At 39.3% G+C, this 26,095-nt stretch overlaps 1 protein-coding gene across 2 annotated transcripts in view; it reads left to right on the forward strand.

The window, feature by feature from the left end:
* Window positions 1-9: 9 nt before the first annotated feature.
* The window catches only part of rab11fip3 (RAB11 family interacting protein 3 (class II)), a 29,895-nt gene continuing 3,809 nt past the window's right edge, over window positions 10-26,095 (forward strand). The window contains exons 1-13 of one of the 2 annotated variants that reach the window (XM_088439481.1): window positions 10-2,538; window positions 9,260-9,353; window positions 12,051-12,127; window positions 15,551-15,723; window positions 19,430-19,627; window positions 21,992-22,129; window positions 23,190-23,225; window positions 23,306-23,399; window positions 23,478-23,722; window positions 24,613-24,694; window positions 24,779-24,916; window positions 25,064-25,219; window positions 25,345-25,485. In XM_088439481.1, the coding sequence (XP_088295607.1) occupies window positions 1,036-2,538; window positions 9,260-9,353; window positions 12,051-12,127; window positions 15,551-15,723; window positions 19,430-19,627; window positions 21,992-22,129; window positions 23,190-23,225; window positions 23,306-23,399; window positions 23,478-23,722; window positions 24,613-24,694; window positions 24,779-24,916; window positions 25,064-25,219; window positions 25,345-25,485 (3,075 nt within the window). In that variant the 5' untranslated portion in view covers window positions 10-1,035. The remainder of the gene's footprint in view (window positions 2,539-9,259; window positions 9,354-12,050; window positions 12,128-15,550; window positions 15,724-19,429; window positions 19,628-21,991; window positions 22,130-23,189; window positions 23,226-23,305; window positions 23,400-23,477; window positions 23,723-24,612; window positions 24,695-24,778; window positions 24,917-25,063; window positions 25,220-25,344; window positions 25,486-26,095) is intronic. The other variant, XM_088439482.1, reaches the window with a different exon arrangement.

Raw genomic sequence — 26,095 nt, forward strand, 5'->3', positions numbered from 1 at the left:
ATGACGAAGAGGAAGAAGAGGAGGAGGCTTGGGATGCTGATGCGAGAGAGAGCTCGTACGTGACTACATCGGCGGTCAAACGCTGGAACATATCTTCGCCATTTAATCCTTTTTTTTTTTTTTCATCGGAGCATGGAGACGTTTTGTGCGGTAGGATTTTTGGGGAGGAAAGAGCAGATTCGTCACGGTTTGGGTTGGCCTTATTTTTGAGCCTTGACACAGGTGGATTTCCGTCGCTCCCAAAAATAATAAACCGAAGATTCATACCACCAACGACCATATCCACGAATCAACTGACACCGAGGCCGAGCTATTTTTTATCTATATAATTTTATCAATTGGGTGGTGGACGGAATATTTCGCCCGGTAGCCAGCGAATGAGCTAATTTGGGTTAGCCCGACGGCTAGCCAATGACAGGCAAGCGGTGGGATGCTTGAAAGGAGGAGTTTAATGTTAGTTTTCCCCCGAATTCCTTTCAGGTTACACGCTTGACAATTCCTTTAGGAATGGCATTTAAACGCTCAGTGTAAATCGATTTTTTTTCTTACACCCAGTTACTGTTTATGCCTGCTCGCGAATTGGTTTCGGTGCACCGTAACTCATGAGCGGCTAAGCTAATGTTGACAAAATACTTGTTAGATTTCCGTGTAATTCGATTTAGCTCGCTTTTTTGTTTCGGTGACGAGGTGTTATTCGTGTCGTTTTGGCTAATTTGTTGACTTGAACATTTGACGATGTACGGGCTGAGTCGGCGAGATTTGGGAAAAGCCGTGAGTGGACCTGCCATGCCCAAAAGGCACCAAGTGAGTCAAACCAAATTGATGATTTGAAAAGTTAAGCATGGCTTAGAGGTTAGCAAAAATGAGTTTGGTATTAGCTAAAACGTTTGTTGCATGCCATTGCCGACCTGTCAAGTTAAAAAAAAAAAACATTAGTCGATATATGTATCGCCTGCATTAATATGGAGTCGTACTCATTTCATAAGTATGGCATGTGAGCTCGGTTTCGAAATAAGCCGCTTGTAGCCAAAATACATGGAACCCACAGTGGTGACTAGCCCTTTGGGCCATGCGCAATGGGAGTCGGAGCAAGCGTTTCCTCTCGGATTTCTCACCCTGGACTCAGACAACGGAGGTGTCCTGTGTCAAAACAACAGTGGTCAGACAGGTTTACATTTTGGTGACCCCAATCTGACGTCCCAGCAAAGTGAAATGGACAAAGTCTACCAGGATGCGCCAGTAGATTTGGATAAACTTTTGTATCTTTCCGATTATCCCTGTAGAGAATTGTTTTTTGAAGAGCACCGTTCGAATACTTCTGACACATCGCCTCACACGGAAAGAAACAAGGAACCAGAGGAAACTAGTGACTTCATGCTCTCGGGACTGTTTTCTCCCAATTTGACGGATGAGGTTGGAAACAACTTTACATTTGAGGAGACTTCTCTTCGGGGCACTGACATCCTCAAAGGACAAACTGATACAACAATCAACAATAGTGCGGTAGTACTGTCTTCCCAAACCAATTTGAAATTAGAGTCAAACCCAGGAGACTCACTTTTTTCCACAGATCTGCTAATAGATGATCACACTTGTGTGATCTCTGAGTCGTCGGGCGTGTCACATGGAGCCAGTGAACGACTTGAAGACCTGCCACAGGAGGAGGTTTCGGTACAGACGTTATCACGTGAAACTGGAGACAAAGGTTTATTCCCAGATCAAGTGACAGCTCTGCCAGTAAACAGTAGTTTGACCCAGCGAGGGCTACCTGAGAACAGCCTCCCACTTAACCACAGCAGCACACCACTGGCTTGTCCAAAAGAATCTTTGTTGGATTCGGAGAGTCCAGAACCTGATAGCAGCTTGACCCTTCATCCCGATAGTCCAACAGGTGCACAGCTGGATTTAATCCAGAATTCCGGCGTTGAACATGCCGTGCATTCGGTATTCAGAACTTTAGACTTACAAGGCGAGAATGACTCACCTCCTGTGATTTTGTCGCTGTCAGACTCTCCAACTGAGGATGTCTTCATCCACAGTGATGTCAGCTGTGAGAGCATCTCTGTGGAAAGTACACCAAAGGATTTGATGGAAAGCAAAACATGCTCCGCAGCTGAGGAGCAAGGCAATGAGGGAATGGCTTTGGATTTTTGCTTAACCACTGATGGTGTGCGCAGTGAGGAAGCAAGGAACTTAAATCCCCAGGAGGGAGTAAATGATGAAACTGCTCCTGATGTGAAGCCAGAACAGAGGGAAGAGAAACAGTCACCGGCTGTTAACAATCAGCAGGATTTTAATGTTCTGGAGTTAAGCAGTTGCACAGAAAAGACTGGATGGACGTCTGAGCAAAGTGTGGAGACGGTTTCCATCTCTAAGATGGTGGGAGATGACTCCCTGCCAATGGTTTCTGCTGTGGACACAAAAGAAGAAGATGCCTCTCCTCTGAAAACTGTATTTGATGCGTTAGACCAGGATGGAGACGGCTTTGTTCGCATTGAGGAGTTTATGGAGTTTGCTGCTGCCTATGGAGCTGATCAGGTAAGATGTTTTTAAAATTAAACTATTCAAATCAATCAGTTGGTCGCTCTTTGGCCAAAAGGGTTGGTTGGTTAAACAAGATCCAAATTCTAAGCTGTTGGCCTGATGTGAAGATTTCTTTAAAGTGATTCTAGGTCCTGATTTAGTATTGTTCCATTATGCATCAACAAGTTGTTGTTGAGCTAAAGCAGGGTTTCGTGTTGTTGTTTTTTCGTTTTCGCAAATATACAGTACCAGGCAAAAGTTTAGAAACACATTCAAATGGTCTCAAACGGGCCAACAAATTAAAATTAGTAACTGTTAATGATGTATAACTTTGTAAGAAGTTTGCATCTGTATTTTTTTCACAGTCAGATCAGATTGCAGCCCATATGCATCCAAGTCAATGAAATCTGCTCAGGGTGTTCACAAGCACTAGTGTTGGCGAATAGAACTTAAACTGTATTGGCAATGGGACTGTTGCAAGAACCAATCAGATTTCAAAATCACCTAAAATACCTCACTTAAAAAGAGAGATAAAGTATCTGCTGTAAGTGAGACTTGAGTGCCTGCCATAAAAAGACATGTACAAGCTAATTGTTCATTGCTTTTACAGTAGTGTGCCACTTGTGTATATTTGCTGCCAACCTCCCCCGGTTTCCTTTGCTAAAGAAGCTCAGCGTCACATGACTAAAATCATCGCGGGATTAGTTTTTCTTGTTAGCGGTTCAAAGCGTGAGGATTTGGTTTATCATTTAAATACGGCCGTCAAACATATTGCTTGCATTGGCCATCTATTTCCTCCGTATGTCAAATAAATGCTCAACTTCTCATTTGCATAGTATTTGCTTTAGGGATTATCTCCTGTGCAATGTGTGATGTCTCCCTCCATGCATGGCCCTCAGCCATTTACAACATTACACAAGTCTAATTGTAACGTTATAGATATTATTCTTAAAAAAAATAAATAAAGTAACACGGATTGTATCTTAAATATATTTAATTTTGCATTTTATCCTGGGGGTTTTAGCTGGGGTTTTGCTGTTTATTTTAAAGTTAAATGAAGGGTACCAATAAGCTAGAAACATTACATGCAAATAGGTTAGCACTTGTAATCAAAACACTTAAAAACACTGCACTGATTAGCATAAAACAGGGGTGTCAAACCCATTTTTGTCACTACAGTTTCCCTCATTGGGCCAATATGAGAAGGTGTTCTCATTTGTGTTCATTTTTTTAAAATGAATTTGGTTGGTACTAGTTATGAAATCAGAAGTAAAAGACACAAATTTGTTGACTCATTGTTGAAGTTACTGCAACAAAATGAACCAAAATATATCACAAAATCTCAACTTTATTTTATTATTTACTATATACTATGCATGACAAGTTAAAATAATGGAAATGACTTTCGCAAGAGCTCATACAAATGGACATGATTTCCTTTCGAGGGCTACATTAAATGATGTGGTGGGCCGGATTTAGCCCCCAGGCCTTAAGTTTGACACCATGGCATATAACAACTATGTCGTTTAAAAAAAAATAAAATCCTTGAACTACTGAATTGGACTTCCATGGTTCACCACATGGAATGGTAAAGGATTAAGAGTCAAATGTATTTGCCTGAGTCAGACGGACGTCGCGGTTTGGTTGCATGCCACAGGCTGCCCATGAATGTGTGAGTGTATATGTACAGCACAAAGGCATGCTATTGTCATGTAGTTATTCAATGGACTAATGACTCCACCTGTTGTTGTGTAAGTGAGAACTGAAGACCATACATTTCCATGACTGCAGGCTCATTTGATTTCATGGAGTAGGTGTTGTTTGACTCATATTTCTATTTTTGTTTGGTTTCTTTCTCACACCCACATTTCAGCAGAGTTGTTTTTTGTTTTTTTTTTGGTATTCACGTTTATCCAGGGTAATATTTATTCATGGATTTTTTCCATAGTTTCCAAAAGTAATTGACCCTGACTGGAAACCTGCCTGGTATTTTATTTCCTGCATGTTCATCCAAAGCTTTTTTCCTTTTGTCTTTTTTATGATGAAGAGCTTTAAAAAATCTGATTGATTGCAAAATGTTCAATAATTCATTTTTTTCGAAGCTGGTAAAGTATTGATTTCACTACCATTTTGGAAGTAATGCCAAAGTATATTAAAAACAAGCATCTGCACTAATGTAATAATTCCTTTGATCCTTTGATATGATTCTTTTCCCATCTTCTTTTCCTTTGCTAGAGATGTACAGCAAGGTGTATGTTGCTATGTTTATTTTTCCAATAAACTATCAAGCGACATTTAAAGTAAATTTACAGAAACATACACTTTTGTTTTTGTGCCAAAGACTCCCCTCTAAATTTGGTTACAAAGTTAGCAGAATTCAGCTGCGACAGGACAGACAGAAATACAACTGAGTTGAGTAAACAATTTTTAACGCTTTATAAAATTCAAATCAAACTCCCAAAATAACACTTTAACTTCGACAGCTCATAAAACATATTCTTCTATTAGTCGAAACGTTGTGTTCGTTTAATATTGTGTTTTGAAGAATATGAATTAAGCAGCAAAATCCAGAGTTATTTATTTATTTCAAGAGCAGCCTACTAAGAAAACCACAGAGCAGCCTATGGAGTCACAGGGACATTATCAAGCACTTTGCTGCACTTGCAGGATATAAAAAGCCAGTAGAAGTGCAGGCCAATTAGATAATTGAGTTTAGATGTGACATCAGAATCAGCGCCATAAGGTTACTGGCAGAGATAATTGTGAATATAGCTGGGATTTATGTATGTATGTATAAACCACCGATCTTCATTCAGATATAGCGAGGGTGAAATGAATGGTTTGAACTAAATTCCTGCTTTTGTTTGACCCGGTTCCTTATTTGCATATTTGGCTGCCAGATAACTGTTAAGTATTTGTGTACATGTCCAATTCAGGCTTGTGCTGAAGCATGCAAATTGTTTCTCCAGAATTATTCCAGGATATGATAGCTGCCATGCAAGGGCGAAACTATACAGGACCCTGAACCATGATAAATGAATGCTAAATCAATGTTCAATTAAATTGGGAAAAGTGCGTTTTGAAATACAGTATAGGGCTCTACTAATAAGTGTTCATGATTTATTTTGTCAATCAATGAATCAGATTTAAAAAAAAAAAAAGTCAATTTCCCTCTCTTCATTCCAAGATGTCTCTCAAACCAGATTGTGTTGTGATTCTGGTTTGCATTTGGAGCACTAAAATTCATCCTTCTGCATTTGGTGTGCTGTTACTACTTTTCTGAAAAACAAAACAAAACAAAAAACAAAACAAAAACTCTCACTGAGTCTTTAAAACTCACAAACATTTCGAGTTTCTGAAGGCTTGCAAAGTCCTCTTGGTAACCGCCACGCTCGCTGTTCTTGACCCCAATTGTACACAAAAGCCGCACCAAGCTGTATTGTGGCGGCAACTCGCTTGTCCGTCAACACTCCCAACCCCACTTTTAGCCAGCTTGCCTCCCCTCCGCTTTTATGCACTGCTCCTCTAATCCACAAAGGAATGTTCACTGGCCTGAACTGTCCCCTTTTTAGGTCCCCTTCAGTCTAATGTATGTAGTTTTTCTCCTTTGTATTTTCCTCTCCTACTGGTCTCTCAGCATGTCCGTCTTCCTATTGATCATCTTATCAGTGTTTTAGATGGGAACTATTGTGAAAAATCCCCCCCCCCCCCGAGGGAAACTCTTCCACCGAAAGTGTATTCTTGTGAAAAGGGTTAAGACTGTGTGCGGGGGTGCGCTCAGGCGTGCCCCATCACTGATTAGACACAAATAGAGGAACGGGAAAAACCACAATGTCCTCAATGCTCGGCCAACCAGAGTAGCCGCAAAATGCCTTTTGAGTTCAGGCCTTTCATTATGTTTACTTTTGGATTCCTTTGTTAGTAGAGTTGTAGTATAGAACAGTAGTTCTCAAATAGGGTTACTTGTAGGCACTCCAAGGGGGTACGTGAGATCTTAAGCAGGATTCCTGCAGATGTCAGCACTCGTATTTGAATGCTTCGTAATGCTGTGACATGTACAGGACTCTTACTTTTCAAAGTAAAAGTGAATGAACTGGAGAGTGAAGCAACGTATTGCTAAATTGTGTTATAGTGTTAAGTTTCTTAAATACTCATAAGATGTGTGCTTGGTCCATTGCTCAACACATAAAGCTGTGTCACAGCTGGAAATATGATGATCACGCATAGTTTTTGTTACCACATAAGCAACATGTATTTATGATGGTGAACAATTTAATGATTTGCCACACTATTGCAAACACATACTGCTCGAAGTCAGCTCGGATTGGCACCAGCAAGCCTGCGACCCTTGTGAGGATAAGCGACTATGGAAAATTGATGGATGACCTTAACCTGCTGTTCTGTGGTTATTATTTTATATAGCCTGCAGAATAGCATTGCGCGTCAGATTGAGTCTTAGCGCTACAGTCACACCTACTTTCTCACATCACCCCTTTTAGCAGTTTCTGTATATCGCTGGAACATTTTTTTTCCCAAGTTTAATGATCAGCTAGTTGATCCTAAGTACCCATAGAAAAACAGTGGCCCTCAAGCACTAGTATGTGGGTGGTATATTTAATTTAGTTTTTTTTCTTTCTTTTACAACACAACTTAAAAGTGCACCAGGCCACTGACTCTTTTTCCTTGCCACCATACTGAACTTGTTAAAGGGCCTGTGATGTTCATGTTGCCGTCCCCTGACCGTAGTCCAGAGACACAGGGGATTTTCTCTCCAGAGAAGTTGCCCTCGGGGTAGTGGCCATAGCACATTGACCAAACTAGAGCCTGTAGCTAAATAAAACATGTAACCGGCAAGGTCATGACATCACTCACTAGGCCACGTCCCAAAAAGCACACATCTAACTAACAAATGGTATGTTCGTTTTCCAAAAGAAAAAGCAATTAAAAAAAACATATTTCCTGGACTCCAAGCTGCATCATCATACAAACCACAGCAGCAAAGATTGAACAAAAACAACAAAAAATGTCACTGGTAAACCGTACTAGACTCTAAACTGCAGGGATTAAATCATTAGAAAAAAAGTTGCAGTTTATAGAAGCTGAAATTCTAAGCATGCATACAGTTTAAAATGAATAAGGAAATCCAAAGATTCATCAATTATCAAAAATAGTTATCCATTCATTTGATAGCCTAGTTGTCCATTAACCTTTGAGCCGCTGCAATTTTATTTTTACTGATGAAATTACAAGCTTGGCCACAGAACAAGTTCAACTTGCCCAGGGGATCTTATTTTTTCCTCCTACTTTATGGAAAGTTCTTATCACGGAAAAGTGAGCTATTTTTAAACTTGACAGTGTCAAACATCATTTGCTGAGCTCTCCCTTTAGCCCAAAACGGCTGCTGGACTGTATTAGCTGCATGAGCCTTCTTAGCCACCCTGAGTCAGAGATCAGCATTGCTGAGCGGATCATCTTGTTTGCAAGAGTAACTGATACAAAATTATTCACAACAAGATCTACTACGCACAAAAGAAGTCTTGAAAGAGAAGACTCAGTGAATTTGCTTGGGATTGTACTATAATAATTACTTTGTGTCGTTTTTTTTGTGTCGGCTTGTGGCAGCCTGTTATTTGTGCGTCAATGTTGATTGTTTGCTGCAGCTGTCGGCCCCGCAGTTACGCTTGCCGCTCCGCCACAAAGTTGGCATTGCCGTCCGAGCCTGGAGGAGTTTCTGCACATTTTTTTCCCAGCGCAGATCTGCTCCAAATTCATGTTATTTTTACTCTCCGAGGTGCTGCAGCGCCGGAAGCTTGCTCTTGTTGCTAGGTGACAGCCTGATGGAATATACAGTATGTAGGTGCCCTTACGTAACCTGTTTAACACTGGGGTGCAGATATTTTCGTGCTCAACAAACTGCCTCATGTGAGCATTCATGCCTTGTTTTTCTGTGTATGCAAACACTTGCACTTTGCACATATTAACATCCTTGTAAAATCTGAATTCTGGCCATAAAAATAGCTGTTAACTATTTTTTTTTCACTCTTGGTTCATCTTGATTTTTTGTCCCTATTTAGCCTGCAAGTCTAAAATGAAAAAAAAAAAAAGTTATTTATTTTTGAGTCATTCTGGACAATTCCAATTTTTTTTAAAGAAATTTTAAGAAATTTCAATCAAAGTAATAACTCCAACATTTAGCCTGCAAGTCTAAAATGAAAAAAAAAAAAGTTGTTTATTTTTGAGTCATTCTGGACAATTCCAATTTTAAGAAATTTCAATCAAAGTAATAACTCCAACAAATATTTACTTAAAGGTTTGATTTATTCAAAAATAAATCTGTTCATAATTTTCAGACAAAACTAATACATTTTGATTTTAAATGTTACAATTAATGGCTTTGCAGAAAATAGTTATTCATAATTTATGCAAAACCGGCAAGTGATAAATAAGTATTGCAAGGTAGTGGAATCATGGTCAATTCCTTGTGGGTCAACAGAATCCCTTAACTAATCCATTAACTGAAAATTCAAATGAATGGTAGTTTTTATTACAGATTTTTGAAATAAATACATACATAAAAAATACATAAATAATAAATAAAAAATAATAAATACATTAAAAAAAATGTCCAATGCAGATATTTGTCAAAATGTGGAAGATCAGAATCGATAATTGGCCCTGCTGATTACCTGTCCATCGGCTATTCTGAATCCTGAATTTCTGTGTTTCTGCCTTTCAGGTAAAAGATCTGACCAAGTTTTTGGATCCCAGTGGTCTGGGAGTGATCAGCTTTGAAGACTTCCACCGAGGAATTTCTGCTATCAGCAATGGAGGCAAGTGGAAAAACATTGTTTGGGGATTTTAAAGCAATTGAGCCAATTTTGTTAAAGGTTATCTGACGTAAATCAAAGAAATGTCAGGATTAGATTGTTGTTGTGCAAAAGCACTGCTTGCCTCAATTCCATATTGATACCAGTGGCCTCTTTATTATATTTTTTTCCAGCGCTTTCTGGGTTGAATAGATCTGGTTACTCTGAGACATGAATAAGAAATGCACCTGAAAGCTTGAGCTGCACGAACGTTGGCGATGTTTCAGAGCTCAACAGAGGGCACAGTGTCCTGTTCGCCTAAATAATTTAAAGCTCCCCCTCTCTTTGTCTCTCTGGGCCTGTCCAGTTTTTTTTTTTTGTTCTTCCTTTTGGTTGCCAGAGAGACAGCCGCGTTTTAATTGCACCTTCAGAAATCTCAGTCATGCCTGTGTTGTGCTATTTTGTCAACAAATGTCAACAAAGCACAATTACATTTTGGCTTTTTGTCATTGATTATTACTCTAAAACTCTAAATTTATTTGCAAGATTAATCCTGTTATTAGATATGTGTATATACGCAAATACAATTCAACTAATTTAAAGCCAAAAATAGATCTTCTTTGTCTATAGGCATCTTCTAAAGTTGATTGCAAGAAAACAGTTCAAATACAACCAAGATGGCTGCTTCTAGAAAATGTCTCCATTATTTCTTTGTGTGGTCAGATTTACACACATGAATAAGCAGCTAACACAATTTTCTCTCGCTATATCACGTTTCGGTTTCACTCTGTTACAGATTTTTCATTCATGAGTAAATCTTTTTATTGCAGTTTTATGTCAGTATTTGTTGAGACAGACATCCTGAAAAAATATATAATTTGTTTTAAAAAACGTTTTTGTTTTCTTTTTTATGTTTGGTAAAAAAAGTAGCCACAACAAGATGGGTGAACTGCATTATCGTGGGGGATTGCTGCAATTTATTACATTTTTTTTTTTTTGCACTCCCTCAATCTTACCCTATTTGAAAGCCATCTGAGCTTTACTTTTAATTGCTTATGTCCACATGACATCCATGACAGAAAGCTGCAGTTCAGAATCCCAGCCTTAGTTTGAACCTTTTTTTTAACGGGCAGGTATTTGTTTTTAATAAAAGTCAAGGCTGCAGCCTGCAGGTTATGGAAACGTCTCATTCCTTGTAGCAGCTCCGGTATGTCTGCAGTCTCATTGCACTTAAATGGTCTGCAGTATCATCAAGTATCAGGCAGCAAACCATTATGTAAAAGCTTTGAATCCACTCAGCTCCTACTTTTACACCAGGGTGCATTCAAAACTCCGTTAGGATGACACAAGAGACTTAATCTTGTTCATCTCAGGTTACACCCCTTGTCTCCGGGTGTGTCGTCATTTTTGTGGCCAATTGGATGCAGGTTCTCGTCTGGCACTTACTTATATTGTTTTTGAATTTTGCTTGTGTCCTCGTCACGTGATGCGCTATAGCCCCTGAAATTTGAGCGTAAATATTACATAAGGAGCTTAGCTCCAAGGACGCAACCTCGAAAATGTGCTGATATGATTGTTCACTCCACCAAACGCAACTCAGCGAGAGAGAGAGAGTGAGAGAGAGAGACATATGGTATCAATTTGTCAAACATCAATCCCTCCACCATTACATTTTATTAAGGCTTCAACAACCCCCAAATAGTATTAGTATGACCCAAAAGTATTCTTGAAAATATTAGGTTCTATGCACTTCCAGTAGCGTCAAAACAGAATTCAGATTTTTATCATGTTTGTGTGATATGACTTTAAGTAGCAATATCCACCTGTTTTTTGGGGGGCGGTCATGTGATCATCACAAGCTGAGCCTGGTTTGGTTGATAGCTGGGCCATAAGGAACTGTGATGTAATTTTCAGTCAACAGTAAGGGGTGAAACAGCCACCCCCTGAAATGAATAAAAACAAGAGGAATTTGCTGCTTGGTTCACATTCTGAAAATGTTATATTAATCACAATGTCATGTGTAGACTTGTGGGGCTAGATAGAGCATTTTTGTAAAGAGTATTCGTGGTTTGAAATCCCCTTTGAACTGCATTTAAGTATACCACAGTCAATGATGCTAAGAAGTTTAATGTAAACTATTTTATTTTATACATGCACATAAGGCGAAGGCACTCTGTAACTTCAACTAACAACCCAGGCTAGACTAAGCTCCTCCAAAAAATACAAAGCTGCAAATGTATCAGTTAAGATGCTTCTCTACAACAATACTTCCTTGATGCCACTTACCACGTTTTTATTTGTCAGGGTCTTGGCACCATCCTATGACATCTTAGGATGTTACAGACAGACCACAACATTATTATATAGCTGAGGGCTCAAATAAAACAAAAGAATACAAATATCTAAGTGAATAGGCACATTTTAGAGAGCACAGTATGTAACATAGTACAAATATTTAACAAGATTGCTAAAGGGAAAATACTATTTGAACTTTTATGGGTTTCAAAATGACAACATACATGCTTCCAGAGCTTTTTTTCCAAACTCAAATAAACTATGAGATGATGTAAGCGGTGACCACACCTATTTACCCTTCTTGTCCTTTGCTTCATGAAAACTATTTGTAGGTACACATTATTACTCTTCTGTGTTTGCAGAGCTTCTTTGCACAATGATGTAATGTTTACACTCATGAAACACATCTTCCTCTCCTATCGTCAGGTCCCGAGCCGCAGCTGTACAGTGCAAACTACAGTCCAGGCGACGGAGCTGTTGGCTGCCCAGAAGAATATGACGAGGTGAGAAACAGCTCCGTTGTGCCGCTACTTCCTGTTGTTGTGGTAGCGTGAGGTTGATGAGGTGAACCTTTGGTGCACTCTCACTCTTGCCGCTGCAACCGAATGAGCGGGTAACAGAGCTATCATTAACACTCTGAGAATATTCCACAATGAACAACCTGGTTTGGCTGACATTGAGTAGCATCTGGCAGGCTGGGCTGTACACTATCCTTTAACAAATATTGAAATGGGCAGATCACAAAAAAGCTTTGGACTGTTTTTACAGTTGTGGTTAGCATATCTGACATACCTGTCCACCCCCCCCCCATGCCGAATTTGTGTATATAACCATCATATTGTTGCTGGCGTCTGCGAAAAAATAACTGTTTCTGCCAGTGGGTGCATTTCGAACAATGGAGTGTCATGATTAGTGTTGATTTAACCTTCTCTTGGAGACCCAGTGCCCTGCTTGATTTCTTAGAAAAAAGGTTGTTCCAAATGTGCAGGTGCAGACGAGATGTAAAATCACTTATTAGATTAGATTAGTCTACTTCTTCTTTTTTTTTTTTTTACATGCTACAAGGTCAATGCAATGAAATAGAAATTGCATCTAGCCACTCAAAATAAACAGTCATTAAATTGCTCCAGTAAGGCATGAGTGTGTATACAAATGTCAACATGTGTGTTTAATTCTAAGAGTTATTGTATGTACAAACTATGATTCGGATCATGTGTAATATGTTATACAGCAGTACTTCTAAATTGGGGATACGCGAAAGCACTTTCAGAGGGTAAATGAGACTTTTAACAGTGTTTCTGTAGGTATAAACACATTTATTTAATGCATTTTAATGCTGGGACAGGATCAGTACATATTTATTTTATAATTAAGAGCAAATTAATTGCCAGAACCCCTATCCCATTGAAGGACAAACATTCGCAAGTGTCAGCAAAGGGAGCAGATAGTTTCAGAATGTCTTAAAAAGGTCACTTCAACAAATGATCCGTTATGTCAGCAAAAAAGTACAAAACTGTTAGATTTTTTTTTAAGTGAAAATAATCTTTTTTTTTTTTTAAAGTAAAATGCAATATTCTACTTACTTCTCTGGTTGAATACATAAATGAATGGTTGTCCGTCTTTGCGTGCCTTGAAATTGGCTGGCAACAAGTTGAGGGTGTCTCCTCCCTACTGCCCAAAGACAGCTGGGATAGGCACCAGCAGGCCTGCAACCTTAATGAGGATAAGCAGCTATAGATAATAAATGGATTGATGGGTTACAGATTAGTTTGACTATGGAGGAATCCTTTCAATTCTACTGCATTCAAAGATGTTTGGTCCAAAGATATTTTTTTTAAATATTGCTAGTTTGGCTAGAACTGATATATGTCGATTAATTTTTAGATTATTGAATCGAATAAACGAATAAATATTATTTACCATCTCTAATTGTTGCAGCTCTAATTGCTTCAGGTTTGTGTCATTTTTTAAATAACTCCCCAAACAGGATTCAGGTTTGATGAAAAATCTCTTTGTGTGATGTTGTCCCTGTGTATTTCTCGACTCCTGTACCAAAAGCAACAAAAAATAGCCAGTAAGAAGAAAGGAAAATATCTTAATCAATGCAAACATTGACCCAAAATTAATGTTTGACTGAGCAATGTTTTTCTGCATCTTTTTGAAGTAGTCGCCCCACCTGCGTCCGCCGACTTGTTTTTCCACTCAGAAAAGAGTGCCTCCTCAATGGCCGCACTGTTCCGCCACTGTTTGCTTTCAAAACAAGCAAGGTGACGCTGTACAGCCCGGGCACGAGGCCCTATGCACCAACTTTTTCCTTCACTTCTCATTTTACACCTTTTTTCCCCAATTAAACATTTTCAAATCCCACTCAGAAATGTAAAACCTCACCCAAAAAAATCACTTGAACTAACCTGTTGTTCACCTGTGATGCAGGCACATGGCAAAAGCTATTATGTAATGCTTTAATGATTTGCACTTTGGGATATTGCACATTCATCTCGTCATAATTATTGTGACGGCTGAGAAAGATTACGTCGTCGTCATGGTGTTTTATCTCGCCGCTGGTCCTGCAGCATTACAGCTGACTAGTGCTACTCTTTTTGGACTTTGGTCTCCGCCCCTCTGACCACCCAACGGAACTGAACGTGTGTACAGTACTTTCCATTTTTCAAATCGGCTCTGTCTCAGCACGAGCATGGAGGATAAGGAAGCATTTTAGGATGCTCTGATGGCAGCCCAGTTTTCCTGTCTGTGATTCTGTCCTGGGAGAATGGTTTTGGGTATGGTGGGTCGCTCTGTTGGCTCAGCTTCTCCTGACGTGGTCTTCACCTTGGTACGCCTTTTTATTTGACTCACCTGGTTTGAATTCATTGTTTCTTTACAGCCAGGCCACATTTTGCTTCCTGCATGTTTCAAATTCAATTTCTAACTTTTTATAATGAGCTTGTGTTGTTGAAAGCTTAAAAAAAAGTATCTTGCTGCTACAGGCCATTTGAAAAGCAACAGATTGCCTGTGAAGTCTGTTCACGGTGTGTCATTTGTTTTGGTCGTTGTTTATTGGCTTCAATCTCAGTGGCAGGACTTAAAAAGGATTAAGAAAACATGTTTTCTACATTCTTTGAACTGTACTTTTTGTCTGTCACATTTGTTACTGAAATCCAAATTACACCGTGCATTTATGCATGATTCTCAACATACATTTTATGTTGACAATCATGCGTAGATACACGTATGCATGACTAACATTGGCAACCCGTCGTTTAAATTTTAAGTCACCCTGGCCACCCCACTCTTGTAAAACTCAAAATTTCAGGCAGCTTCAATTGTCATCATCATGTTTTAAAAAGGTAAACGAGTACAGAAACAAGTTGAATATCTCCGTAAATTCTCACAAATTTCTGATTGAAATTGTTAAACTTTAACTTATCTTTGTTTTCATTCCAAAAACAGATGTTGCAGTGTTTCTAGGGTGAGCAAAATCTCTCATAAAATTAACTGGGAATTCAAATAAATAGTTGCCTGACATCACAATATCAGCCTCTATGTGTCAATTTAGACCCGATTCGGGCCGTTGATCTTGATACGTCAAACAAAAAACATCAAAAGAAAAACAATAAGAGTCTAAAAATTACTATAGATTGTCAAAACAGGTAGAGGTTTAAAATGGCACCATGTGTTCATTACTAAATGATTGCAAATGGGATTTATTTGATTCCAAAGTTAACCAAAGGGAGCCGTAAAACCATTGACACCGAGCGGTTGAATTGATTTATTGTCGACCATCAATTAAAAAAAAAAAGGCCGATGTCAATATCCGTCATAAAAGCCGATATCCGATAATCGGCCTGGCAGATAACTGATCCCTAATATAGAAAGTGGATTATTTGGTGCCTTTTTTGAAAATCCTATTTTTTGTGTTGCTGCAGCAAAATGAGGTGACAGACAGTGCCTACCTAGGTTCCGAAAGCACGTACAGCGAGTGTGAGACCTTCACCGACGAGGACACCGCTGCCCTGGTGCCCCCCGAGATGCACGAGGATGTGGACACGGACAGTGGTATCGAGGCGGCACTTCATGACCCTGAAGAAGCCAGAAATAGGTTGGTTTCAAGTCACTTGCAATGTTTCTTTTCTGCTTGCTACGATTTTGCCAACTACTACAATATAATTGGATCTTATGCTCTAAAGTAAAAGAGAATATAATTACTATACCTTTCACCATATGTCACTTGCATGAAAAGGTGAATTTATACAAAGTTCCCTATGTTTAACACAGGAGTTATGGTTCAAACTTTATTCACAATTAGTAAAATATGCAAAGTGAAGGTTGACTTTTTATTTTATTTTATGTATGTTTTCCTTGTTTATTTATAGTTTTTTTTTCCATTTACTTATTTACGGTATTTTTTTTAAATCATTTTCTTTTCCTTTTATTTCCTGTATATTTTCCTTCTATTTTTTTGGTATACGTTTCTCAATTTAGAACAGTTTCCCTTTCATTGTTTTTGTTTTTTAAAAATGCCCTTTGTCAATAATGAATGTTTTTCATGATTATACTGTATGATTTCCAATTTACTGTATATTTTTGCTTGTTCCTTCTTTAGTTTTTTAAATGTATTGTATATGCTTTAAAGCAGTAAAACCCCTCCCCCACAGAGTTTAAAATTTTCTCAGACAGACATGGACTTTTACACTCTCAAAATTCAAACCTTTGTAGGTTTTAAAACAGAAATACACCTTTGGCTGATTTTTCTGTTGCTCGCCTGTGATCTCTCATTGGTTGGAAAACACTAAACCAAAGGTTAAGCTTAGAGTAGCTAGTGCACTGACCCTTCACACTGATCATGTGATGTTCGTGCCAGTGCTGGATAAGTGACTGTTAGAGTTCTATTTGGGTCAGCAGACGGGCAGATTAATAGGAAGGATAGGTTACTATTCTTACACAGTTAATGGAGGCCCATCTGGCTTTTCTTGAATAGCCGGCAAAATGAATGACAATGCACATTTTCAACTGCAATGTTGAATGTTGACGTTTTCAGGATAGACAAAACTTTACCACTTTCCCGAGAGAACTTGAGATGTGAGACCTTGACCACAGAGATCCTTCCACTTTGGTAAACAAATCCACAATGTTGTCCAGTATCTTTCCCTTTTCCCTGTGCTATCTTTTTACAAAATGCAGTTTTGATAGTGTTTAGGGCAAATGACAAGGGCTGACTGATCTGCTGCCCTCCTTGATGAATGATGACTGTGTTTGGCCTTTCCCTTCTAGCCTTGAATTCCAGGAAGTGTTGAGCTCAGCTCTTTTGTTGTTTGCCCATATATTTTGTTCTTTCTTTCAAGTGAAATAAGCTGATTTTCTCCTTTGCCCATTCACACAGCCTTGCTTATCGGAACACTCTTCCAATGTCCTCATGTCACCTCGTATCCTTCTTGTCAAACAGAACCTCATTGTGAGACTGAAATTGAGGTTTTGGTTGATTTGTTTCTTGTGCTGTTTGCTTGTTCAGAGGAGCAGGGCCATTAGTTTGATTGAGCTTTCGCAATGATTGAAAAATGAAGCTTCATGAAGCACCTGTGATATTTTTTTTACGCTTCAGTTTGTGCTCTTGGTTTAAAGATAAATACCTGTGCAGTGGAAATGTATTATATTTCTCCTGCTTCTTTGAACCAAGAGCGCTATCTATAGGAGTCAAAAAATATCCCCAGTGTTTCATGAAGCTTTGCTCGTCCATCCCTATGTTTTTGCTACAATAACTGGGATAGAGGCTTGTGTCTAACGGATTTTGCTATCCCCAATATTTTGTTATATTTTACTTTGGTTGCCATCCCGTGTGTGTGTTTGTGTGTGTGTATCAGTCACACAGTTGGCATCATGCTTTAAATGTAAACGGTTTACTTTTACTATTTATAAATAGTACCTGGTGAGAATTAACTGCATATTTCATTTTCAGCAAACCTGTTGTGCCCCAGTTTTTTGTTTGTTTGGTGTTTTTGGGGTGGGGCCGGGGGTCCGGTACACCCTAGGTTTTTCTACTCAACCAGGTTAGCATGGCTAACTGAAGCCCTCAATGGGGAACAACAACAGTTTATGCTACTAGGCAATGGGTGAGGGATTAAGAATGTAACAGGATTAGCCTCCCCTAAAACCCTTCTCTGTCCAAGTGTTGTGTCCCCGCACACATTTGGCCCTTCGACGGTCAACTGGACTGTCTGACGGCTGTTGCTTAGCCTCAAATCTGATTAACCCACTCATAGTTAGCCCTGATTCAGTCTGCTGGGAAGCACTATCAGCCATAGTGCACCCTAACCTGACCAGAAGTCTTATCTCTATGGAGTATTGGTTTTGTTTGAAGTTCTAACTAAGACTTCAGGATTCCTCTGTGGTTGGCTGGGGTTCTAACCCCAGTTGCGCCTCGGCTTTCACGCCAAAGCGTCAAAGGACGTTTAGCTATGCGTTCCCTTTCCTCGTCCACCCTCTGCGTGAGGGACCTCAATTTGGGACCATGCGCCAAGAGCCTGGGTAAAGGGTAAGTGGTTTGGTGGTGTTACTGTTTAACTAGTTTACGCTGATGTTTGTAAACCTTAACCCATGCATCCGGTTTCAGTTAGCAAAACAACACTTGTCTTGTTTAAGAATGAAATGCGGCCTTGTAGTTGTGTGCTGAGAGGGCAAGCTTTTCTGCTGATTTGGACATCCTCATCCTGAGTGAACTCTCGACGTATTCCATTGGAAAACAGGAAAAGCCCTCCTTCCATCTTTTAATTTGGTTCAATTTCCAATTGGTGTGAAGCCATCAATTTTCAGATTCTCTGTGGTTTTTATGTTAGGCTAACACGCTGTAAAATTAAAAAGTTAATGGTCACAAAATGGCTTCTTGAGCCAAACATAAACAAAGATTCTCTCTATTCATCAATCCTGGTTTTGCATGACAGAAGGCATTTTGTTTCAAGCAAAGGTGCCTTAAGGATTAATGTGAATTAGCAGATTAACCATCGCTCAGTTTGCCCAGATTGTTGATGTACTTGCGGACAGACTAATTGCACGTGATTGAAATTAAAATTGCTCTTCTTTCTTCTGAATGTCCAGATCAAAGAAATAAACCTATTGTTTGTCATTTTGGGCCTTGTCTGTGTTGTGGAATTTTTTTGAATTTCGGAAAAATCAGTAAACTAGTTAGGAGAACGAATGGTATTTTTTTTATTTTTATTTTTTTTATTCGAAGCTTCAAAGACACAAAAGTCTTGACAGAGCAGTCTGGTGGTCTGTAAGAGAGTGTGAAGGGACAAGTGAAAGGAAAATTCTTATGGCTAAGGAAGGGCGGAACTAGCAGAAGGAAGTCAAATTCAAGGAAATTATACACATTTATACTGTTGAACACTTATCTGTCAAGGTCGTCTCATTCTAGCTACACAGAGTGTTCTCGTTTAATGAAAGTTTCTTTGTTCCAACAAAGCAAGTGTTCACTGAACAACGATATTTTATGCTGAAATTTTCCATTACAATTGCTATATAATATTATTACTCATTTATACTTAAAAAAAGTTACTGTATAAAAAAAATTAACTGTCATTCACTACCATTGATGAGGGTACTTGTCAATTTTATTTTCCAACTGAGATGGGAGGGGGAGTGTTTAATGCTATTCCACTGTGAATTTCAATCTTGGAGACAACTTTACTGATGCACAATCACCAGTAGATGGCATCAGTGCCCCATTTTATATCTGAGATTTGCACAGTTTGGAAATTAATTCTTGGTAATGTCAAATAATTATTGTTTTGTGCCCCCCACCCCATCCAAAGGTTCTCTCTCAACTCCGAGCTGCACAATCCTTCCCTGGTGGCGGTCATCAGTGGTGAGGAGGAGCATTTTGAAGATTTCGGGGAGAGCAACACCTCTGAGCTTCTCGAGAGCAACGAGGAGGGCACCGATGTCACGGTTGACGGCCCTCTGTCACAGACCCCTCAGCAGATTGATGTCTCCGCTTTGCTCTCTCCGAGGTACACTTTCTATTTATTAATGATAACATATTGAAATATGACCATGGTTATATATATCCTCCTAAGACCCAGCCCATTGGTGTCCACTGTTGTGTCCTTTTTGTCTCAACAAGACAGCAAAATTACTTGCATCCCACCCAAATATTTGAGATACTGTTGGACTGGCCAGAATGTCCTCGACTGAGGACACTAGGACTAAATAGAGTAGCTCTAATGAATCAAAACGAAAAAGAAAATCTATTTAAAATGAGCAATTTCACCATTTTGCTCCAGATGTTAGCACTTAAGTTTTCCCCACCCCTGATTTCGGGAGTCTGAGGTCAAAACCTGATAAGATATCTGTAGGCGTCCTTTCCAACACTGTCTGCTTTTTTTGTGAAGGGCAAGATAAATAAAGTCACTACATAGTTCATTCCTTTTGTCTTAGTCGGAATTCATTTGAACACATTTCCAACCAATGAGGGACCTGTTTTTTCCCTCTTCTCTGTGTTTTCTCTCTTCGTCTTTTTCACAAGTGTATAGGTAGGTACTGCATTGATCCTGTATGAAATTTCAATCCATTGGCACATGAATGATCAAGCAGTAGTATTAGCCAATTCTGAGCATTATTATACTCATAAAAAAGGATTACACACTTTCAAATAATATATACTCACTGTAGACAGCATTAGATGATACTGTTGTTATCGTTGAAAGAAAAACCGTGTGGAGCATTCTTTCTGGCTTTAGGCAAGACAAGTTTATTTGAATAGCACTATTCATAAACGAGAAAAATCTCTCATTGCTTTTTAGAGGAAAGGGGAAAAATTGACAAAATGAATAGATGAAAAAAATACATAAATAAACCAAAGCCGCGAGTCTGTGACTGGAACAAAACTCATAAATTACCAAGTAAAAATGTGAAATAAACAAAACCAAAACAAACAAAGAAAGAATTAAGTATGCAAAATCAGTATTGAAGGAAGACAGGTTTTCAAACCAGGTTCAAAAGTAGCAAAAGATTTTTTTCAGGTGTTTGTTCCACAAATAAGGAGTTTATAAACAGTGCTGCGTTTGGAAACACTCAGTAAGCTTTCACCAGATGGTCTGTGAAATCTTATAAGAAACTAATTTCCGATTTATACACTCACACACAAGGATACCATAGTTTGATTTTGATAGTTCTTCCACTTGTCAAAGAGGTACAGCTACTTTAAACTCTTCTGAAATGAAGTTCTGTAGAAACGTGGCTAAAATTAAACCAGATTTTTACATTGCATACAGTTTTCGAGAAAATGATACTGCGTCCCACTGACTTCACCCACTCGGTGTGAATGCGTCATGCGCAGCAGCGGCGGCCTACACACACACGCGCACACACACACATTTATCTGCATGTTACTTCCTTGTTTGACTACTTGTAAACTCACCTAGATTCCTCTGGCATGCATCAATTCGAGATGAAAATGGCTGAGGGCAACAATGCGTGTGACCGTCAAGTGCCACTTTGACTGGCATTTATTTTGACGCAGCGTTTGTGCCTCAGCAAGCAAACCTGCACCAGATGCTTGCATAATGGAAGAGCTGACTCACTCCTAGAATGAACAATCAGCTTGTGGCATGGCTGTGAGGAGTGTGCACAGGCTTCCCCTGTTGAATTACTACACTATGTAGCCATTTCATTATCTATGGGGACTTTTGTTAACTTGCGAATTAAAAGCAGAGGTTTTCTAACGATTATCGTCAAACATTTATCATGTATAATAAGGCTTCAACTAATGATTAACTGTCTGAACGTTTTGCACTGAATTTATTTTTGAATAAATCAAATATTCTTTGACTTAAAGTTGATCTTATTACTTAGATTAAAATGATTAGAAATTGTAATGGTCCAGAACTGAACTGAACTCTAAGTTTTTTGTTTGTTGTTTTTTAATCATATCGCCCAGCATCAGCTTTAATTTACATACCTTTAATCGAAAACTTCAAATTTACCATCCAATAACATCAGAAAACAAAAATTCAGTTTGCTGTAACATGTCTGGAAAAATTTTTTGTATTTTATAATAAAAGCAGACGTTTTATTAATAAATGCTTACTTGGAGGACTTAAGAAATATAATATTTACAAATGAGAGACTGAAATTTTGAGGATTTAAAACTAATCACAATTACTTGTTGATTAATCATTGCAGATCTAATATATTCAGGAACTAATTTCAGACTAAGGAAAAGTTCTCTTGAGACTGTTGCCTTCCACTATCCTTCATACCTCATCCCTGCTAAGTACCTCATGGGTCTTTTCCCACCTTGACACACCCCCGGCCTGTCTGTCACTTACCACTTCTGTTCTCGTCCTCTTCCTTCCTTCCCTTCCTTCTTCCAGCGCGCCCGCTCCTCTCCCCGACTGCTTTCAGAGCTTCCTCAAGGAGGAGGCGCTGGACTTTTTCTGTAGCCAATGTCACAAACAAATAAGTCGCCTGGAGGACCTCTCCACTCGCCTCAATTTCCTAGAGATGACTAGGTAACGCTCGTCTGCTCTGTGGCGCCGTTTGCAGTGTTGCAGTGGTGTGTTAGATGACAAGTTTCACACATGTTTCTGTCATGTGTGCATGTTGTGAGAAATTAGTGCACACATTACTACACTACTCTCAAGAAGTTAATATGCATTCGGAATTTTACATGGTAATTGGAGTGCACTTTTTATGGTTTTAGACTAACCCTGAAATCGCAACATGTATTCATAACCTTTTGTGAGTTGTGTATGTTGTTTCAAACCCATCTTTCCTCATTAGCAAATCCGCTTCTTTATCACCTCTGTGTTCGTTTATGAATAGTTCATTCCCGCAATTGTCCAACTTTTTGTTGCTTTGCAATCATTACTATAATATCACAGGTGAGTCATGCCTTTTTCACTGCCTTTTGTCAACTCTCACTTCACATTTTGAGTTTCACGGTCACTCTTTGAATAGAGCTTTTCAAAAGAGCTGCTGATTTAGAAAAGACTCCCTAATCCTAGATTACTGACCACTAGCAGTTACAGTAACTCTGAAATCCCATTTGATCCGTCTTCCAGTTGTAAAATTGTTAAAGGGAGCGCATTTAGTGAGGGGAAAAAAAAAAATAGTATTTTGATTGGGGAAAAACAAAGCCGCCTCCTCGTGTCACTTTGCTACTACCAATAGTTTGGGTTTTTTTTGTTCTTTTTTTCCATTTAGTTTTTATTTCATTTCTTAGACCAAGTTTGTTACGTTTAGTTTTTTCAAGAATAATTTATTTGTTCAAACTATGTTATAATTTGACACAATTAATTGCAGTATTTTTCTAAGTAGATGGCTCAAAAATGTTTTGAGTGTGGTTCTTTTTGTTCTCGAATAGTCATGGCTACTCCAGAGTAGTAGCCTGGGCTTTCTGTGTTTTATTGTATTCTGCTGCCATGATTTTGCCATAAATTTCCACAGTGGGGGATCCTCTACTAGCAGAGCAGGCATGGCACTGATAAGAGGCTTAGCAAGGAGTTCTGTCTACTTCCTTTATCAGTTTTCTCTTCCTGACCACTTTCCTGTTGTTCTGTCCCCTTCCAGTGCTGGCAAAAGGCTGTCCAGCAAGAAAGTGGCAAGGTAAACAAAAGCAGCAGAAACATTTTTCATATTATTATGTAATGTGTATGTAAATCTATATTTTGCCCCTGCACATTTAGACATCTTCTGCAAAACAGCTCAATTACGCTGGACACGGTGAGCGACCTGACCCGTGACATCCTGGAGCAGGCTGACAATGACATCACAGATAAGGTGAGCACTCACATATTAGCTGCATGTGTGGTTGAAAGAAGCATTATTCTGAATATTTGCTTTGAACACTCTTGGCAGATGCTACTGCTGGAGCGTCGCGTGGCAGAGCTGGAGAAGGAGTCGGAAACTTCCGGGGAGCAGCACGCGCGCCTGCGGCAAGAGAACCTTCAGTTGGTGCACAGGGCCAACGCCTTTGAGGAGCAGCTGAAGGAGCAGGAGCTGCTCGCCGACGAGCAGCTGCAGCTTGAGACCCGCCGCCACAAGGAGGCGCTGAGCAAGCTGGAGAGGGAGAGGGGGCTGGAGTTGGAAAACCTGCAGGCCAGGTACGGTCTGGTTCAGATCAGTTGCGAGGCTGCGCTTTTGATAGCCAGGCTTACAGTGGCGCTCGACATGGCTGTCACATCCTAAATCGAGTAATGCTACAGATAAGGACATTTTCAATGGCTGTGTAAGCATATTTTCATATTTTCTGTAAAGGAAAAAGAGTCAATTATTACTTTAGGAATGTTCGATACCACTTTTTTTAGACCAATAATAGAGTGAGTACTCAACCTTTGAGAAGTCACAGATACCAACTACTGATACCACTAGTACTAGCGATGCACAAATTTTGCGCCCAAAATATTGACAAATCATTAAAAAAGACTATTCAGATCCAGCCTTTTCTCTCAAGTTTCTTGAAAATAATTGCATATTTGTATTCTTTATTTGTGATTTCTCGTATGCGATTGTAGTACTCAAAAATAGTGACAATACTAAATCGACCGCTATCGCATGTATCAATATCTTAAAGGAAGGCCAGGTAGTATCGGTACCCGTCCATCCCTAATATCCATGAAAGTTGATTCGAATTGTTACTAATCTAGAAAAAAAAACATCACCAGAATTAAATCAAATCCCAGGAGGCAAAATTTAAATAACACCATCACATTGTCATGTCTATTCTATAAGGGAAGCAGAAAAGTCCCATTTTTGTGAAGGCAAAAAAAAATAGCATTTGAAATTCCCACTGCATCATTCACTCATGTTTTTTTTTATTTTTTTATTTTTTATTTTAATGGTTCATGTTAAAGGCAGAAAAAGTGTGTTAGGTGGCTCAATACTGCCACTATGTGGCTTTGAATTGTAAATCAGTTGCAGTGCTGACACAAGGATGCTAAAAGTGTTTTTTTGGTGCATCAATAAAGTCGTCTTGTTAATGTTTGATCCGCAGATTGCAGCAGCTGGATGAGGAAAACGGCGAGCTGAGGTCCTGTGTTCCTTGTCTTCGAGCAAACATCGAACGCTTAGAGGAGGTCGGTGCGATGACTCTTGCGCATTCCTATTCCAATCAATAGCCACCACCCTGGTCAACCTTTGCTTTCTCTTTAATCTTTCAGGAGAAGCTAAAACTCGAAGACGAGGTCGACATAATGACCGACAAGTGGCGGGATGAAATGGAGACCCGACAGAAAATGGCCGACAAGCTCAGCCACGAACGGCATCAGAACCAAAAGGAGAAGGAAAGCACGCAAGAGGTTGGCCTGGAGTGTTACTAAATAACCACGCATATTTCCGAAAAGAAAAACAAGCCACTTCATTTGGTCCACTGAGTCCTCGCTATGCGACAAAGAACACAAATAGCAACTGTGTAATAGACTGTGCTGTCCCTTTGTCTGATTCAGCTGATTGAGGACCTGCGTAAGCAGCTGGAGCACCTGCAGTTGTACAAGCTGGAGGCGGAAGCGAAACGGGGCCGCTCGCCCAGCGCCGGGCTGCAGGAGTATCAAACCCGCACTCGAGAAGCAGAGCTGGAGCAAGAGATCAAACGACTCAAACAGGTTGAAGATTCCCACTTGTTTTCTTTTGACCGTGATTACAATCTGCGCAAGCTTTAGCATAACTGCATAAAGCTACTGCCTTCTTACTGACATTGCCGCGATTCACGCGTTGGCTTCTTCTGCAGGACAACCGAAGCCTGAAAGACCAGAACGACGAACTCAACGGCCAGATCATCAACCTGAGCATCCAGGGAGCAAAGAGCCTGATGTCTGCTTCCTTTTCCGACTCCCTAGCTGCAGAGATCAACTCTGTGTCCCGCTCTGAGGTGATTGATTTAAAATGTTTTGAAATCACAGTAAAAAGCTGTATAATGTAAATATATACTCTACTGAGTACTTTGGTACTTTTTACAAGTACCAAAAGATACATTTTCCATTATAAATCAAAAATTGAAATACTTACATACTGTCTACTTCATAGTCTCTGTCAGGTGAAAATCCTGTATGACCAAATATGGTCAATTTGATATTTTTCCCAAAAATCAGTACCATTGCTACCCCGTGTAGTCTGTTATTTTTAACTCATTATTAACCAATTTAAGCTGTATGAAACAGCTTTACAATCAATATATTGACTCTCTTGGACACTTAGACCAGCAGTTCTCATCCTTTTTTCAATTTCCTACCCTTTTGGAAATAGTTCTTGAGCAAAGTATCCTCTAACCAGTGTCGAGAATTTTTGGATGGGGAAGAAAATGCTTAAAACAGAGTGCTGTTCCATCTGTCTCATAAATTATTCTTTCTAACTACATTTTTCTTGGTATATTCTATCCAAATTTAATTCAGTTACTCCGAAAGACAGACCGTCTACCATCTCATCTCCTGGAAATTTGTGTCACGAATGACAAACACATCCAAGTAAAATATAACAAAATA

This window comes from Hippichthys cyanospilos, chromosome 17 (genome assembly GCF_059441005.1).
Source record: "Hippichthys cyanospilos isolate Australia breed blue-spotted pipefish chromosome 17, RoL_Hcya_1.0, whole genome shotgun sequence".
Classification (NCBI taxonomy): Eukaryota; Metazoa; Chordata; class Actinopteri; order Syngnathiformes; family Syngnathidae; genus Hippichthys; species Hippichthys cyanospilos.